An 18,522-nucleotide genomic window follows, 5' to 3' on the forward strand; every position below is an offset into this window, starting at 1 on the left:
GTCACTGGTACATCCATAACATACACATTCACCTTCCTTCATAAGGAGGATGGAGGACCTCTGTCTAGCTGTCCCTCAATTTCTTCCTCAAATGAAGCCCCCACCTCCAGTACAGGGCTGGGGGTGAGATGGGGGGAGTCCACCCATCTTACATGTCAGTGCAGGGAGTGGCTAGAGGGGTTTGGAAAGACCAAATGTCCACAGAAAGGGTCTCATGATCTCAATCTGGCTTTGAGGTACCAGAACCCCCCACCAGGCTACCCCAAGGTTTCTCTGCACAAAGCAGCCCACCCCGGCACCCCGGGATCCCGGAATTCAGAGAAGAACAAGGGGAGATTTGGGTACAGGACTCCTAGCAAGGTTCACACTACACCTTGTCCCAAGACCAGGCCTTGTCCGTCGCTGAACCATTCATAAGCATTTTATTGAGTGCTGACTGGCTGCCCGGCGTCCGGGAGATGGCAGCTGTGAGCGGAACACGCCATGGCAGAAAGGGCGGGGTCCCCCAGGAACGGGGCGATTTCAGCTGTTCCTTCGCCAACCCCAGACAGCACCTGTGTCCCAGGGATCAGGCCCAAGCTGGGGGAAGGGTCTGGGAGTAGGGACGGTCCTCCTAAGGTGATCTTCCTGGAAATTCAGCGGAGCCCAGGTGCCCTTCCCCGGCTGTAGGCGGCCTCCCCGCACCGGCCTCCTAGATGGACATGGAAGGAGAGCCGGAGGAGGGCGAAGGCTCAGACTTCCCGGCACCTCTGAAACCTGGCGGAGGAGGAGGGAGAGAAATACTTAATCACAGGCGATGACTCAGTGCTCCCCACGTTACCCAAGGACTCGGCTTCCGGGGCTGCCGGGGCTTTGGCGCCACCCAGGGGCTGCTCCGGAGACACCGACCCCGTTACGTCCCCGGCTCCGTCGGGAGGCCCCGCTGGGACCCAGAGCTGAGACAAAGCGCAGGAGTTCCGATTCCGCGACCATGCTGCCCTCTCGTGGCCGCCGGGCTCTGGGATCCCCCAGAAGAAGTTAACCAGGGAGGCCGGCCGCAGGCAGCCTTCCTGTACCAATGCGGTGGTGGGGGCTCCCCCGGCCCCGGCCTCCAAGCCAAGGGAAGCAAGTTTTCTTACTACCTAGGGCTTAAAGGGAAAAACGGAAAATTCTGACACCATCTTCCCTACGTCCTTTTAGCCTCCAGCATCCAGTGGGACCGCATCAAGGCAGTCTCCCAGTGGGACCGCATCAAACCTCACAGGGAACACTGTCTTTTCCTGGAGGCAGTCTTTCAGTCTTTCATACTTTTGTTTTGGCTTTTTTGAGACAAGAGTCTTGCTCTGTCGCCCAGGATGGAGTGCAATGGCGTGATCTCGGCTCACTGCAACCTCCACCTTCCGGTTCAAGCGATTCTCCTGCCTCAGCCTCCCAAGTAGCTGGGTTTACAGGTACGCGCACCACGGCAGGGCAATTTTTGCATTTTTAGTAGAGACGGGTTTCACCATGTTAGGCTGCTCTTGAACTCCCGACCTCGTGATCTTGCCCGCCTTGGCCTCCCAAAGTGCTGAGATTACAGATGTGAACCACCGTGCCGGGTCAGTTCTTATTTCTGTATCTGTAATAACCAGCTGGGCGCAGGGGCTCCTGCCTATAATCCCAGCACTTTGGGAGGCCGAGGCAGGCAGATTACTTGAGGTCAGGAGTTCAAGATCAGCCTGGCCAACATGGTGAAACCCTGTTTCTACTAAAAATACCCCCAAAAATCAGCCAGGCATGGTGGTGCATGCCTGTAATTCCAGCTTCTCGGGAGGCTGAGGCAGGAGAATTGCTTGAACCAGGGAGGCGGAGGTTGCAATAAGCTGAGATAGCAGCACTGAACTCTAGCCTGGGTGACAAAGTGAGACTCCATCTAAAAAAATAAAAATAAAAAATAAAAATAAGTAAGTAAAAATAAAATCATAAAGTCTTTGCGGGCTGAGCACAGTGGCTCACACCTGTAATCCCAGCACTTTGGGAGGCCAAGGCAGGCGGATCACCTAAGGTCAGGAGTTCAAGACCAGCCTGGCCAACATGGTGAAACCTGGTCTCTACTAAAAGTACAAAAAATAGCCTGTAATCCCAGCTACTCAGGAAGCTGAGGCTGAAGAATCGCTTGAACCCGGTAGGCAGAGGTTGCAGTGAGCCGAGATCACACCATTGCACTCCAGCCTGGGGCAACAAGAGCGAGACTCATCTAAAAAATAATAATAAATAATAAAATAAACTGCTGTTCTAAGCTCTCTCTAAGGCCTTCCCCCAACCGCTAGAGGTAGGTACTGGGGCTACTTTTACTTCACAGAGGGCTCAGCCCCTACCCTGGGACAGGTCCCCCCCCAGCCACCTGTGCAGGCACCTGCTCCTCCTCGGCGGTGGCCCATGTCCTGCGTCTTCGCCTTGTCAGGCCGGACTAGCTTCTTGCCCGCCGAGTTTCGGGTAGTGTGGCTGTAGACGGAGGTGTAGCCCTGGCCGGTGAGCGGGCAGAAGCGTCGGGTGTGGGCGCGCTCACGCGTGGCGCCACACTGGGGACACACGTAGTCCCGCAGGATGGGACACAGCACCCTGCCGGCCTCGTCCTTCAGCACGTGGGACAGGTAGATGGCCCGGGACTCCCCGTTGTGTTTGCAGAAGGAACACAGGCGTTCGGGAGCTGGCAAGGGCTCCAGGCAGTGCTTCTCCTCCCGAGGTCCTGGTGTTGGCACCGGCTCTGGCACTGTCTCCTCCGGCTCTGGCTGAGGGCTCAGCCTGGTCTCAGGCCCCTCTTTCCCACTCAGAGCCCTAACCAGGCGTGCCAAACCCAGGTAATCTGTCCACAGGTCAAAGGTCCCCATAGCTGGGAGACCCAGCGACAAGAAACCCTGCCTGGCCCACGCTCCCTCCTTCTGCCCCTCTCTGCTGCCCCTTCCTTCCCCTCTCCGGAGCCTGGGAGTCTGGGCTGGCCGACCCTCCTTTTACTTCCAAGTGGGTGTGAAGAGGGAGGAGCAGGCAGTGGGAGGTTCCTTATTGTCACAGGGGGGCTTGGTGCCCCATTAATGCACCTCCCAGGGGCCTGCATGGCCTCTGGCTGTGCTGGGGGCCAGCAGGACACAGGTGGGGGGACACCCAAAGATGTGCCCCACACCCCCATGTACACACCTCCGGGGAATTGGGGAGCTACCCTGCCTCCCCTCCTTGTAGGAGTCCTTTGCCCTCCAGCCCCACTGCCCATGGGGAGGAAGGGTTGGAAACCCCACCCCCAAAGACTAGCAGTTACCAGTAACTTAGTAACTTCTTTCTAACTTTTTCTTCCTTCCTCTGGGCGGGGAGTGGCCAGGTGCCCCTGGGCTCTTTGTGTGTGTTGTGAGTCCGGGGGAGGTTGCTGATGCTCCAGCTGTCTCTGAAAGGAGTGTGGAGGTTCCAGGCTCTTGGGCTGGTTGCATGTTGGTAGGGAGGAAGGATCACGCCCCATGCCCTCAGCTCTGGTCTCCCTCCAAGAGTTTTCACATGGTTTTCTTAGGGTTTTCTCGGTGGAACCCCCATTTCATGGATGAGCAAACAGGTTCGAAGCCACCTGCCCATCCAGTTATTTATAAAGACAACCACCAGGCCTGGCAGGGTGGCTCACGCTTGTAATCCCAGCACTTTGGGAGGCTGAGACAGGCGGATCACCTGAGGTCAGGAGTTCAAGACTAGCCTGGCTAAAATGGCGAAACCCTGTCTCTGTTAAAAATACAAAAAAAAAAAAAAAAAAAATTAGCTGGGTGTGGTGATGGGCACCTGTGATCCTAGCTACTTGGGAGGATGAGGCAGCAGAATTGCTTGAACCCAGGAGGTGGAGGTTGCAGTGAGCCGAGATCAAGCCACTGCACTCCAGTCTGGGTAACAGAGCAAGACTCTGTCTCAAAAAAAAATTTAAAAAGCACCAATCTGCCTCCTTCTTCCAGTTACTGGGGCCCCCTGAGACTAGATCCTGGGGAGGGAGCCCTTCCTTGGCTGGGGGTACAGAGGGGTGAGAAAGAACCCTCTGGAGTTGGGAGGTAGGGGATAGCAGAGGTGCAGGTTGGGCTGTTAGAAGGGGACCCCTACTACTTACAGCTCTTCAGTGTCCTCCCCAGATGAGACCTCAGCTCAGTCCCATGAGGGTAGGGTATGCCCAGGACTGGGCACAGAGGAGAGAGGCTATCCTTCTTACACACCTCCACCACCCATCCATTCATTTAAGAAACTTTTAGGCCGGCTGAGGTGGCTCACGCCTGTAATCCCAGTACTTTGGGAGGCCAAGGCACGGCAGATCACCTGAGATCGGGAGTTCAAGACCAGTCTGGCCAACATGGTGAAACCCTGTCTCTACTAAAAATACAAAAATTAGCCAGGCGTGGTGGTAGCACCCGTAATCCCAGCCACTCGGGAAGCTGTGGGAGGAGAATCGCTTGAACCCAAGAGGTGGAGGTTGCAGTGAGCAGAGATCGTGCCATTGCACTCCAGTCTGGGCAACAGAGCAAGGCTCCATCTCAAAAAAAAAAAAAAAAAAAAAAAGAAAGAAAACTTGTTGGCCAGGCACTGTAACTCACTTTGAGAGGCTGAGGGAGGATGGCTTGAGCCCAGGAGTTGGAGACCAGCCTTAGCAAAGTTCAAGACCCCGTTCCTAGAAAAACATTCTTTCAATAAACTGGGTGTGGTGTGGTGCATGCCTGTGGTCTCAGCTACTGGGGAGGCTGAGGTGGGAGGATCAACGCTTGAGCCCAGTAATTAGAGGCTGCAGTGAGCTATGATCGTGCCATTGCCCTCCAGCCTGGGTGACAGAGTGAGACTGTCTGGAAAAAAAAAAAGACCAGGCACAGTGGCTCACACCTGTAATCCCAGCACTTTGGGAGGCAGAGGCGGTAGAATCACAGGGTCAGGAGTTTGTCTCTAATTTAAAAAACAAAACGATCGAGCACTCCAGGGAGCAGAACTCACCACCCATATTTCAGAAAGGGATTTTAGGCCAGGGGAAGCAGCTCACGCCTGTAATCCCAGCACTCTGGGAGGCTGAGGTGGGAGGATTACCTGAGTTCAGGAATTTGAGATCATCCTGACCAACATAGTGAAATCTCGTCTCTACTAAAAATACAAAAATTAGCTCAGCGTGGTGGTAGGTGCCTGTAATCCCAGCTACTTTGGAGGCCAAGGCGGGAGAATCGCTCAAACCCTGGAGGCCGAGGTTGCAGTGGGCTGAGATTGCACCACTGCACTCCAGCCTGGGCAACAGAGTGAGACTGTCTGGAAAAAAAAAATGGGCCAGGAGCGGTGGCTCACGCCTGTAATCCCAGCATTTTGCGAGGCTGAGGCGGTCAAATCACAGCCTGGCCAACATGGTGAAACCCTATCTCTACTAAAAATACAAAAAATTAGCCGGACGTAGTGGCAGGTGTCTGTAATCCCAGCTACTTGGGAGACTGAGGCAGGAGAATCGCTTGAACCTGGGAGGCGGGGGTTGCAGTGAGCTGAGATCACGTCACTGTGCTCCAGCCTGGGTGACAGCGCGAGACTCTGTCTCAAAAAAAAAAAAAAAAAAAGAAGAAGGGACTTTAGCTGCCCTCCCTAGCCTGTTTACCCCCCACCCAGCCCTCTAATAGTCCCAAATCCAGCCAGAGTCCATCCAGATCCCAGACACCGGCTCTCCTCTCCAGAGAGGAGTGGCTACGGTCTGGGCAAAAAAACAGGCTGAGTTACTCTGGGGGTGGAGGGGGGGTCCTGTCCCCTGTCCCCATTCCCCTTAAGCCATGTCTGGCCCAGCCACAGTGACATTCATCCCCCGGTGGGTCTGGCCTCGGTCCTCACAACCCACCGACAACAATGAATGTTGATTGTGACCTTGGCTGTGGCTTAGGGGAGGGGGTGTGCCCAGGCTGGGTCAGGGGCTCCCCGGGTCCCCCTAGATCTGGAAGGTCAGAGTTACCGGCAGGAGGGTGGCAGTTCCAGGTCTCAGGGTCCACTCAACGGTCGATGGTTTGCCTGAGCTGCCCAAACTCACCGACAGGTTGAATGTTCCCCTAAACCCTTGGCAAATTCTCCTGGACCTGGAGTGGTGGTGGTGGGGGGCGAGTAGGTGGCACGGAACCATAGAGGGTGAAGGGGGAGAGGAGGAGAGAGTAAGGGACCCCTTGATGCTCATGAAATTAACAAACCCTTTTCAGGTGCCAAGCTGGGAAAACACAAGGCAAATATAAATGATACTACATAAAATGTAGCCTTTGCTGAGGGGATGGAGCTGTAGCCCCAGGAGTGCTGGCTTCAAGCCGGTTCCCTAAGTAATTCACAAAGCAGTCCTGGAGGTGCAGATGACCCCCCATTTGTCAACTGGGGAGACTGAGGCCAAAGGGCACTGCTAGTCCCAGGTGGAGGCGGCATTCCAAGTGGCCCCGGGAAGTCTGGCAACCAAGGATCCTGGCCCCGGGGGCGCTGATGCAACGTGGAGATAAACAAGCCATTTTAATACAATGTAATACGTTCTGGGAGCTTTACTGTGTTCCCGGCACGATCGTTTAGGAACCACAACAGCCGGGATTGGGGGCGCCTGGGGGGAGTGGTCAGGTCTCTCCGCTTTGCAAGTGCAGTGGGGTCCCACTCAACAAGGGAGAGGCGGGAGGATCAGAGAGGGCGCCGCTCCCGCCGCCTACGCCGCAGCGCAGCATCTGAACTCGGACACTTCCGGAGCGAGTGCGCTGACTGCAGCCACGCGGGGGCTGCCCCTCGGGCCTCAAAACGGGCTGCGGCGCCCCCGCATTTCCTCATTCTTCAAATGGCCCCCACTCCGTTACTTCAGTGATCGCAGAGTTTGGCGACCACACCCCGCCTCGCCCCAGGTGCCCCCAGGCCTGTAGCTAAGCACCCCTATACCCCACCGAAGCAGTGACCAGGGATTGGGGAGTATGCCTTCGCCCCGCCCCCCGTCCCCCTGTCTGCGGACGGCCTAGGAAGGAGCATTCAGAGTTCCTGGGCTCGGCCGGGCACTGCGGCTCACTCCTGTAATTCCAGTATTTGGGAGGCCGAGGCGGGAGGATGGTTTGAGCCCAGGAGATGGAGCCCAGCCTGGGCAACAAAGCGAGATCTCCGTTCCCTACAAAAAAAAAATTAGCTGAGTGTGGTGTAGTGAGCCTGTGGTCCCGGCTACTCAGGAGGCTGAGATGGGAGGATCGCTTGAGCCCTAGGAGTTCGAGGCTGCAGTGAGCCATGATCGCGCCCCTGCACTCCAGCCTGGGTGACACGGCGAGACCCCGTAGCGACAAAAAATACATAACTTCCTGGCCCCTGACATGTCACCAAGGGGTACACTGAGGCCCAAAATAAACTTCTGGCATAAACCCAAGGCGAATGAGGGACCCCGTGTCCCGACCTGAGTGAACCCACCACCACCACCCAGGACCCGGCCCAGCCCCACTAGGCTTTGCCCCCGAGAGCCCCACTCACAGTCTGGAGCCAGCCAAGGCCCCGCCCCAGGCCCTGCCCCTTAGAGCCCCTTGACCTGTTCCCCAGGGCACGCTCCCTCTAAACCCCGCCCATATAGGCTGCCACGGAGCCCACCCCCAAGCCCCTAAGCCGGTCCTCAAAAAGCCCAGCCACCCTGGGGCGCCCCCACACCCCCCCTCAGAGCCCGCCCCCTTAGGGCCCTCGACAAAAGCCTGCTCCCTAGACTCCCGGGGACTGCGTCCGGTCCCCACAAGGCCCAGCCCCCCATTAAGGTCCACCCCGACCAGGCACGCCCCCAAGCCTAACTTCGCAGGGCCCCTCAGAGCCTGACCCCGGCCAACTCGCCCTCTCGAAGCCCCCCCACCCCTCACCTTCTAGAGCCCGCCCTCTCACCCACCCCGGGTCCGGGTCACGTTCCCACCCCTCTGTCTGCAGCTGGAGTGGGGCGCCCTCTCTCGCTGAGATCTCAGCTCACTGCAGCCTCCGCCTCCCGGGTTCAAGCGATTCTCCTGCCTCAGCCTCCCGAGTAGCTGGGACTACAGGCGCCTGCCACCACGCCCAGCTAAGGTTTGTATTTTTAGTAAAGACGGGGTTTCACCATTTGGCCAGGATGGTCTCGATCCCTTGACCTCGTGATCCGCCTGCCTCGGCCTCCCAAAGTGCTGGGATTACAGGCCTGAGCCACTGAATCCAGCCCGGCTCTCTTTATCTGCCACCTCCACCCAGGTGTCCAGGCCCCTCTGAGGGAAGTGTCCTGTCCCCTGCCTTGCATCTGGGTCATCATTCTAAGGAGAAGAATGCCTGGGACCTGGGAAGGAGAGTGAGTTGGGAGCACAGGTGTTAACAGGAACATTACTGGTGATAACGCTAATTCATCACCCCGTGAACAGGATACCCATTTGGTGGACCGGGAAGGTGAGGCTCTGACAATCCAGAACTCTCAAGGTTCCTCAAAAGCTTGGTTCCTGCCTGTAGTCCCAGCTAGCTGGGAGGCAGGAGGATGGCTGGAGCCCAGGAGTTGAGACTAGCCTGGAAAACACAGGGACACCCCCATCTCTCGTCTCTTTTTTTCTTTCTGTTTTTTTTTTTCCTTTTTTTGAGATGGAGTCTTGCTCTGTCGCCATGGTGGAGTTCAGTGGTGTGATCTCTGCTCACTGCAGCCTCCACCTCCCAGGTTCAAACAATTCTCCTGCCTCAGCCTCCCAAGTAGTTGGGACTACAGGCACCCGACACCAAGGCTAATTTTTGTATTTTTAGTAGCGACGGGTTTCACCATGTTGGCCAGGCTGGTCTCCAACTCCTGGGCCTCCCAAAGTGCTGGGATTACAGGCGCGAACTGTCTCCCGTCTCTTTTAAAAAGAAAACTCTTTATTCTCTCTCTTTTTTTTAATTTTTTTTTTAAGACGGGATTTCACCGTGTTGGTCAGGCTGGTCTGCTGGTCTTGAACTCCTGACCTCAGGTGATCCGCCCGCCTTGGCCTCCAAAGTGCTTGGATTACAGGCGTGAGCCACCACGCACGACCTCTTTTTTTTTTTTTTTTTTTTTTGAAACGGAGTCTCGCTCTGTTGCCAGGCTGCAGTGCCGTGGCGCGATCTCGGCTCACTGCAACCTCTGCCTCCCAGGTTCAAGCGATTCCCCTGCCTCAGCCTCCTGAGTAGCTGGGACTACACGTGCCCACCACCACGCCCGGCTAATTTTTGTATTTTTAGAAGAGACGGGGTTTCACCATGTCAACCAGGCTGGTCTCAAACACCTGCGCCTCCCAAAGTGCTTGGGATTACAGGTGTGAGCCACCAAGCCCAGCCCGGAATCTTTCTTCTCGATGACTGTGAACAGCTGTAAAGTTGGGGGCGGGGTCATCAGGCAGGAGACATTCTGGCTGGGTTGGAGGGGGTTCTCGAGACACCTCCTGTGGGTCCTCTGTGCTTCCCGCTCCTCCCTCTGAGGGCTTTGGCCTTGAACCAAGCAGGTTGTTCCTGGTAAGGATCTCCCTAAGACAAGGGGCAGGACCATGGTGGAGGAGGGGGTCTAGTCTTGACGGCCAGGACACCGGGGCAGGGCGACAGGGAGAAGAGCCAAGGGGAGGGGTGGCAGGAGGCCGGCAGCCCCAACCCGAGGTCTGTCTCCCTTCTTTGCCTGTCTCTCGCTCTCTTTTTTTGAGACAGTCTTTTTTTTTTTTTTTTTTTCTTTTTTTTTTGAGACGGAGTTTCACTCTTGATACCCAGGCTGGAGCGCAATGGCGCGATCTCGGCTCACCGCAATCTCCGCCTCCTGGGTTCAGGCAATTCTCCTGCCTCAGCCTCCTGAGTAGCTGGGATTACAGGCACGCGCCACCATGCCCAGCTAATTTTTTGTATTAGTAGAGACGGGGTTTCACCATGTTGACCAGGATGGTCTCGATCTCTTGACCTCGTGATCCACCCGCCTCGGCCTCCCAAAGTGCTGGGATTACAGGCTTGAGCCACCGCGCCCGGCCAGAGACAGAGTCTTGCTCTGTCGCCCTCGGCTCACTGCAACCTCCGCGTCCCGGGTTCAAGCGATTCTCCTGCCTTAACCTCCCGAGTAGCTGGAACTACAGACTCGAGCCACCACGCCCAGCTAAGTTTTTTTTTTTTTTTTTAAGTAGAGACGGGGTTTCACCATGCTGGCCAGGATGGTCTCGATTGCTTGACTTCGTGATCTGCCCACCTCGGCCTCCCAAACTGCTGGGATTACAGCGTGAACCACGGCGCCTCGCCACACCTATCTCTTGGTTGTCCCAGGGTCGTCTGTCTGAGTCAGACCATGCCCCTCACTTGCCTGTTCCCGAGACCCCCTCACCTGACCCCAGTGCAGCTGGGAGGGTCTTTCTGGGCATGGGAGTTGGGGATAAGTGGGGTGTGGGGGATGTCCCTCTAGAAGCCACATTATTATCCGGGCACGGAGGCTCACACTTGTAATCCCAGCACTCTGGAGGCCGAGGCGGGCAGATCACTTGAGGTCAGGAGTTCCAGACCAGCCTCACCAACATGGTGAAACCCCATCTCTACTAAAAATACAAAAATTAGCCAGGTGTGGCAGCCCACACCTGTAATCTCAGCTACTCAGGAGGCTGAGGTGGGAGAATCCGTTGAACCCCGGAGGTGGAGGCTGCAGTGAGCAGAGATCACACCACTGCACTCCAGCCTGGGTGACAGAGCAAGATTCCATCTCAAAAAAAAAAAGAGAAGCCATGTTATCCCAGGGCCCTGTCCCCACTCCCACTCTTAGCACCAGGAAGGTACAGAGCAGCTGGCGTAGGTTGGGGGTCAGAGTGGGAGGTGAGAGGTGCTAGCAGAGGCAGATGAGCAAGTGATGGATGGATGGACGGACGGATGGAGGCAGCTCTATCGTCAGGTTGAAGAACAAGGCTGGGCGCGGTGGCTCATGCCTGTCATCCCGCCGCTTTGGGAGGCTGAAGCCGGAGGATTGCTTGAGCCCAGGAGTTCAAGACCAGCCTGAGCAACATGGCAAAACCCTGTCTCAACTAAAAATACACAAACTTAGCCTGGTGTGAGGTGCCCACCTGTAGTCCCAGCTATTTGGGAGGCCGAGGTGGGAGGATCACGGAAGCCAGGGACGTCGAGGCTACGGTGAGGGAGGCGTGGTCACACCACTGCACTCCAGCCCAGGCTACAGGAGTCAGACCCTGTCTTGTCTTTTTTTTTTTTTTCTGAGACACAGTCTTACTCTGTTGCCCAGGCTGGAGTGCAATGGCATGGTCTCGGCTCACTGCAACCTTCACCTCCTGGGTTCAAGCGATTCACCTGCCTCAGCCTTCCAAGTAGCTAGGATTACAGGCATGCACTACCACGCCCGGCAAATTTTTTGTACTTTTAGTAGAGACGGGGTTTCACCATGTTGGCCAGGCTGATCTCGAACTTCTGACCTCAGGTGATCGGCCAGCCTCGGCCTCCCAAACTGCTGAGACTACAGGCGTGAGCCACTGTGAAGAACAAGATGCGTGTGGCTAGGTCAGAGTCTCCGAGCTCGCAGAGGCGTCTGGTGGCCTGTGTGTCCTGCCGGTGAGTCCTGAAGTCTTGACTTTGAAGTCCCTCAGGGTGGGAGGTGACAAGTTGTCTCTTCTTGCTCCTGACCCTGAGCCTTGGTGCATGGGGGATGGGGGTGTCTCTATGTATGTTCACACATGAGTTTCTGTATATGCGCTCTTGTGTGTGTGTGCGTATCCCTGTGTGTGTACTTGGGCCTGGAAGGGGGACACAGGGAGGAGGCAGTCAGGACCTGGCGGACAAAGAGCCCATTATGGGGGTTCCGGCGACACCAAGAGCCCCGTGGGGGTCTCCACGGGGTCACGGTGATGGCCCAGGCTGTCTAGACTGGCAGGCAGGGGTGCCTTGTTTCAGTGATACCTGCGTGGGCTCTCAGGTTCCCACCACCCTCCGTAGGCCGTCTCCCCCACTTCCTTTACGGCTGCGGGAGTCTTTCCTGCCGGGGGTCCTCAGACAAGGGGCTCCTCTGTCCCACCCAGCTCGTGGGCGGTGGGTGGGCTAGGAGCCCAGCTTCCTTCCCAGGCCTGCCAGATGTGAGGCCAGAACTGGGGGAGGCGAGGATGTTCTGGCTTCTCCAGGCTTGGAATTGGGGGCTATGGAGGGGCCAAGCTGAAGGGAAATTCAGGCCAGGCACACTGGCTCACGCCCATAGTCCCAGCACTTTAGGAGGCCAAGGCAGGAGGATCACTTGAGCCCAGGAGTTCGAGACCAGCCTGGGCAACACAGCAAGATCCCATCTCTACAAAACATAAATTTAAGAAATTTTTTTTAAATTAGGGAAATTCTAGCCAGGCATGGTGGCACGTTATCTGGGAGGCTGAGGCAGGAGAATCACTTGAACCCAGGAGGTGGAGGTTACAGTGAGCCGAGATCATGCCACTGCACTCCAGCCTGGGTGACAGATTGAGACTCCATCTCAAAAAAATAAAATAAAATCAGGGAAATTGAGGCCGGGTGCAGTGGCTGTCGCCTGCAATTTGAGCACTTTGGGAGGCCAAGGAGCGGGCAGATCACAAGGTCAGGAGTTTGAGACCATCCTGACCAATAAGGTGAAACCCCATCTCTACTGAAAATACAAAAATTAGCTGGATGTGGTGGCGAGCGCCTCTAATCCCTGCTACTCGGGAGGCTGAGACAGGAGAATCACTTGAACCCTAGAGACGGAGGTTGCGGTGAGCTGAGATCGCACCACTGCACTCCAGCCTGGGCAACATCTCAAAAAAAAAAAAAAAAGGGAAATTCAGGCACTTCTACTGAAGGCACTTCTACTGAGACTTATAGTGCAGGGTGACCCTGGGTCTGGGTCTGGGTGGGCTCTGTCTGCAAGAACACTTGCAGGGTGTTTTTGTGGGTCTATAAATGGGGGCATCAGGTCCAAGCTACTTTGCTGTTTTGGGGGGTTCTGTGGGTGTCTGTAAGTCCAGGTGGGAGTGTGCCATAATGGGTGGCTGTCTCTCCACCAGTTTGTGTGTGTGTGTGTGTGTGCGTGTGTGAGTTCCTGTGGGTTTCTGTTTGTGTGTGGATGTCAGCGTTCCTGTGGGTGTATATCAGGCTAATTGTGCTTAATTCCAGGTCGACGTGTGAGCCAGTGTGTGGGGGTGTCTGGTGTCTGCTGGTGTCACTATGAGTGACTGGAGTCTGTGTATCATCCAGTAATGGTGTCCCCCCATCCCATTCCCCACTAAAATGTCAGGTGTGGGAGGGCAGGGATTGTGCTTTTTTTTTTTTTTTTTTTTTTTTAAAGAAACTAGGTCTTGCTGTCACCCAGGCTGGAGTGCAGTGGTACCATCATAGCTCACTGCAGCCTCCAACTCCCGGGCTCCAGAGATCCTCCCACCTCAGCCTCCCTAGTACCTGGGACTATAGGCGCATGCCACTACACCCAGCTAAATTTTTTTGAGACGGAGACTCCCTCTGTCGCCCAGGCTGGACTGCAGTGGCACAATCTTGGCTCACCGCAACCTCCGCCTCCTGGGTTCAGGCAATTCTCCTGCCTCAGCCTCCTGAGTAGCTGGGATTACAGGCACGCGCCACCATGCCCAGCTAATTTTTTGTATTTTTAGTAGAGACGGGGTTTCACCATGTTGACCAGGATGGTCTCGATCTCTTGACCTTGTGATCCACCCGCCTCAGCCTCCCAAAGTGCTGGGATTACAGGCGTAAGCCACCGCGCCTGGCAATTTTTTTTTTTTTTTTTTGAGATGGAGTTTCGCTCTTATTGTACAGGCTGGAGTGCAGTGGTGCAATCTTTGCTCACTGAAACCTCCACCTCCCGGCTTCAAACAATTCTCCTGTCTCAGCCTCCCTAGTAGCTGGGATGACAGGCATGCGCCACCACGCCTGGCTAATTTTGTATTTTTAGTAGAGGTGGGTTTCACTATGTTGGTCGGGCTGGTCTCAAACTCCTGAGCTCAGGCGATCCACTCACCTCGGCCTCCCAAAGTGCCAGCTAATTTTTTTTTTTAACTCCTGGTCTCAAGCTGTCATGCCACCTCAGCTTCCCAAAGTGCTGAGATTACAGGCATGAACCACTGTGCCTGTTCAGGTTTCCCTCTTGTCCACAGCTGCATCCCCCGTGCCTCAACAGTGCCTGGTACATAATAGATGCTCAATACCTAAGTATTGGGCCAGGCACGGTGGCTCACGCCTGTAATCCCAGCACTTAGCCTGGTGTGAGGTGCCCACCTGTAGTCCCAGCTATTTGGGAGGCCGAGGTGGGAGGATCACGGAAGCCAGGGACGTCGAGGCTACAGTGAGGGAGGCGCGGTCACGCCACTGCACTCCAGCCCAGGCTACAGGAGTCAGACCCTGTCTTGTCGGGCTGAGGCAGATGGATCACAAGGTCAGGAGATCAAGACCAGCCTGGCCAAGGTGGTGAAACCCCGTCTCTACTAAAAATACAAAAATTAGCCAGGCATGGTGGTAGGCACCTGTAATCCCAGCTACTCAGGAGGCTGAGGCAGAGAATTGCTTGAACCTGGGAGGCGGAGGTTGCAGTGTGCCGAGATCGTGCCACTGCACTCCAGCCTGGGCAACAGAGCAAGAATCTGTCTCAAAAAATAAATAGGACGGGCATGGTGGCCCACGTCTGTAATCCCAGCACATTGGGAGGCTGAGGCTGAGGAGGTCTCGAACTCTGAGGTCTGGAGTTTGAGACCAGCCTGACCAACATGGAGAAACCCCGTCTCTGCTAAAAATACAAAAATTAGCTGGTGTGGTGGCGAGCGCCTGTAATCCCAGCTACTAGGGAGGCTGGGGCAGAGAACTGCTTGAACCCGGGAGGCGGAGGTTGCTGTGAGCTGAGATCATGCCACTGCACTCCAGTCTGGGCAATAGAGTGAGACTCTATCCGTCTCAAATAAATAAATAAATAAATGAGTATTGGGTTTGTGGGCATCCAGATGACTGGGCATTTCTATTTCTGCCTGCCCTTGTGTCATTTCCACGTGGGTCTGTGCATGCCATTGTGTGTGCGTGTGTTATTGTGTCTGTCAGCATTATCGTAGATGTGCAGGCGTCTGAGTGCCTAATCAAGTCTCAGGGGAGGTGACTATGGGCATATGACCACTGGGTTCGTGCTCATGTATCTTTGCGGGTGACAGTGTCATTGTGGGTGAACCCGGATCCATTTTACTGTGGACAACTGTGTGTCCATGTGTGCAGCTGTGTTCTTGGGCAGGGGTGGTCTGTGTGTGTGTGTGTCAAGCTTACTGAGATCTGCTACTCAGGAGGCTAAGGTGGAAGGATTGCTTGAGCCAGAGAGTTTGAGGTGGCAGTGGGCTAAGATCGTGCCATTGAACTCCAGCCTGCGTGACAGAGCCAGACCCTGTCTCAAAAAACAAACAAATGGCCGGGCGCAGTGGCTCATGCCTGTAATCCCAGAACTTTGGGAAGCTGAGGCAGGCAGATCACAAGGTCAGGAGTTCGAGACCAGCCTGACCAACATGGTGAAACCCCATCTCTACTAAAAAAATACAAAAATTAGCTGGGCATGGTGGCAGGCCCCTGTAGTCCCAGCTACTTGGGAGGCTGAGGCAGGAGAATCGCTTGAACCCGGGAGGCGGAGGTTGCAGTTAGATGAGATTGTGCCACTGCACTCCAGCTTGGGCAACAGAGCAAGGCTCAGTCTCAAAAAAACAAACAAACAACAAAATTGGACCAGGCATGGTGGCTCACGCCTGTAATTCCAGCGCTCTGTGAGGCCAAGGTGGGTGGATAGCTAGAGCTCACGAGTTCGAGACCAGCCTGGGCAACCGGCAAAACCCCATCTCTACGGAAAATACATGTCAGGTGTGGTGGTGTGTACCTTTTGTCCCAGCTACTCGGGAGGCTGAAGTGGGAGGACTGCTTGAGCCCAGGAAGTGGAGGCTGCAGTGAGCCTAGATCGTGCCACTGCACTCCAGCCTAGGCAGCAGAGCAAGACCCTGTCTCAAAAAAATTAAATTAAATTAAATTAAATTAAATTAAATTTAAAAAAAAAAGATTACTGGCCAGACGTGATGGCTTACACCTGTAATCCCAGCACTTTGGGAGGCCCAGACCGGTGGATCACCTGAGGTCAGGAGTTTGAAACCAGTCTGGCCAAGATGGGGAAACCCCGTCTCTACTAAAAAAACAAAAATTAGTTGGGTGTGGTGGCATGCGTCCATAGTCCCAGCTACTCAGGAGGCTGAGGCCAGAGAATCACTTGAACCCGGGAGGCAGAAGTTGTGGCGAGCTTAGATTGTGCCACGGCACTCCAACCTGGGCGGCAGAGGGAGACTCCATCTCAAAATGATAATAATAATAATAATAAATTTTAAAATAAAAATAAGGCCAGGTGAGGTGGCTCACGCCTGTAATCCCAGCACTTTGGGAGGCCAAGGCGGGCGGATCACCTGAGGTCAGGAGTTCAAGACCAGCCTGACTGATATGGAGAAACCCTGTCTCTACTAAAAATTCAAAAATTTTAGTAGGTGGCGTATGCCTGTAATCCCAGCTACTTGGGAGGCTGAGACAGGAGAATTGCCTGAACCCAGGAGGCGGAGGTTGCAGTGAGCCGAGATCGCGCCGTTGCACTCCAGCCTGCACGACAAGAGCAAAACTCTGTCTCAAAAAATAAATAAATAAATAAATAAATAAATAAATAAATAAATAACATAAAAATAAAAAATATGACTGTGACCTGCTGTCAGATATGAATGTTTCTACAGGCCTTGTACTGTGTGTGTGTGTGTGTGTGTGTGTGTGTGTCCGTGTCCCAGGTATTGTGGACGATGGAGTCTGTGTGTGCCTGACTGGGGGCCTTTAGGGATCTGTGTTTGTCACTGCTCCCGAGTGACATTGCATGGGTGAACATCCACGTCTGTGTGTCGGTGTGATGCACAAGGCTGCGTCTGTGTTATAGCAGCTGCCTTTCTCGGTGGCTGGATTTCTCTGTGGCTGCCTTTCAATGAACACTATCCCTGGATGTCCGAGCCCTTGTGAGTGACGTGTCTACACACGTGGCAGTGTTATTGTGGGGACTGTGTGTGTGTGAGCATCACTTCTGGCTGTGTATTAATGCGGGTGCTGTATGTATGTGTATAGCTTGTGATTTTGGGGGTCTCCATCAGGGCCTTGGGGACATTTCCTCGCGGCTGTGTTCATGCATCCGTGGGCAGTCCTGGGGCGTGGAATGGGTAGGGAAGGAGATGGGGGGAGGGAAACCAAAGTGTGGGGCGGTGGGGGGGACGTCTCAGTCCCTATCAGCCAATGAGGTGTCTTCTCCACCCCCCCCCCCCACCCAGCCTGCCCTCCAGGGCAGGTCGCTGTGAAAGGCTCCCTGTCGCTTTAAAAGGGCTCCCCGGCAGTGGGATTCGGGGCCATTTTTCCTTTTTATGGCTAGTTTTGGAGGGCGGGTTCCTGTTCGCAAACCTTGGCTCCAGTCAATACCCTGCAGCTGCTGCCGGTAATGACAGGCCGGGGGGCGGCCCGCGCAGGGCGCCAGGGCTTCCGGAGACGGCGCGGCCGCAGCACCCCCGGCCCGCGGCCAGGCCCGAGCGTGGGGTCCCCGCCGGGATCGGTCTCCGCAGGCCCGAGCGCCCATGAACTTGGCTGGAGCCGCCTTTATCAACGCACGCGCGCGCGCCGGGCCGGACCCTCTCCCGGCATTCGATTTCCGAGCGCCCCACCCGCCCCGCGCCCCCAAGAACAAAGCTCGCCGCCGCCCCGGCCCGTGGCCTCCTCGCGCGCGGTCAGGTGTCGGGCGGCCGGGGCGCCGCGGTCCCCACGCCCCCCATCGCGCGTCCCCGCCCCGCGGGGGCATCTCCGCCCGCCCTCCCCCTGGCGGCCCCGGCTCGGGGAATCGGAGGCCTGTCCCCTTTGCAGAGTCCGACCCTCGCGGCGACCCCTCTCCGGGAAGGCGAGACGCAGAGATGCCGCCGGGGCCTCCCCGCCCCCCTTCCCAGCCCCAACAACAATGGAGGGCCGGGCCGCAGAGGCCGGGGCGTCCGCCCCCGGGCCGCGAGCAGGTGCGCGAGGGGGCTGCGGCCACGTCCCGCCCCGCCCCGCCGCGCCCCCTCCCCGCGGGCGGCCCCTGCCCCGCCCGTACCCTCTGTGCCCCCCAGCCCGCCCGGCGCCCGCGCTCACCTCGATTGGGGCCGCCGCCGCATTTCCCCCTCTTCTTTCCAAAACCGGCCTGGAAAAGCCCCCCACGCCCGAGGCGCCTGCACTGGAAACTGCATTTCGGCAGCTCCGGGACCGGGCGGGGGCTCCCCAGGCCGTGGGCGGTGGGGGGGAGGGGGCCGCGGGGCTCCGGCGCCGGCTCGAACCCGTGGCCACCGCCTCCCGCCCGCCCGCCTGTCTGTCTCGGTGACGTGCCCGCGCTCCCCGCCGCCGCCGTCCCCTCCCTCCTCCCCGAACCGCGCCGGGCGGTGGGTGCAGCCGAGGCAGTGCTCGCCCCGAGGCCTCCCGCCAGGCGCACCGGGACGCACTCGGGGGATGCCCGTGGGTCTCCAAGACGCAGCTCCCGGGGCCCGCGCGGGGGAATTGGGGACACGGGGGCGCAGGCGGGCACACGCAGGG

General features: G+C 56.5%; 1 protein-coding gene across 2 annotated transcripts; it reads right to left on the reverse strand.

The window, feature by feature from the left end:
- Nucleotides 1-449: 449 nt before the first annotated feature.
- On the reverse strand, nucleotides 450-18,145 carry NANOS3 (nanos C2HC-type zinc finger 3). Of its 2 annotated transcripts, none has more exons than XR_002479607.2 (2): nucleotides 18,088-18,145; nucleotides 450-756 (listed from the first exon to the last, which is right to left on the reverse strand). XR_002479607.2 is itself a non-coding variant. In XM_012457749.2 (2 exons), exons 1-2 carry the CDS (start codon nucleotides 2,847-2,849, stop codon nucleotides 692-694), a joined length of 540 nt encoding a protein of 179 aa, XP_012313172.1. In that variant the 3' UTR covers nucleotides 450-691. The 2 variants fall into 2 exon arrangements, 1 of the variants encoding a protein (XP_012313172.1); XM_012457749.2 differs by lacking the exon at nucleotides 18,088-18,145 and adding an exon at nucleotides 2,375-2,849.
- Between the last annotated feature and the right edge of the window lie 377 nt (nucleotides 18,146-18,522).

Source organism: Aotus nancymaae, unplaced genomic scaffold, assembly GCF_030222135.1.
Source record: "Aotus nancymaae isolate 86718 unplaced genomic scaffold, 86718_ANA_hifiasm-v0.15.2.pri h1tg000028l, whole genome shotgun sequence".
NCBI lineage: Eukaryota > Metazoa > Chordata > Mammalia > Primates > Aotidae > Aotus > Aotus nancymaae.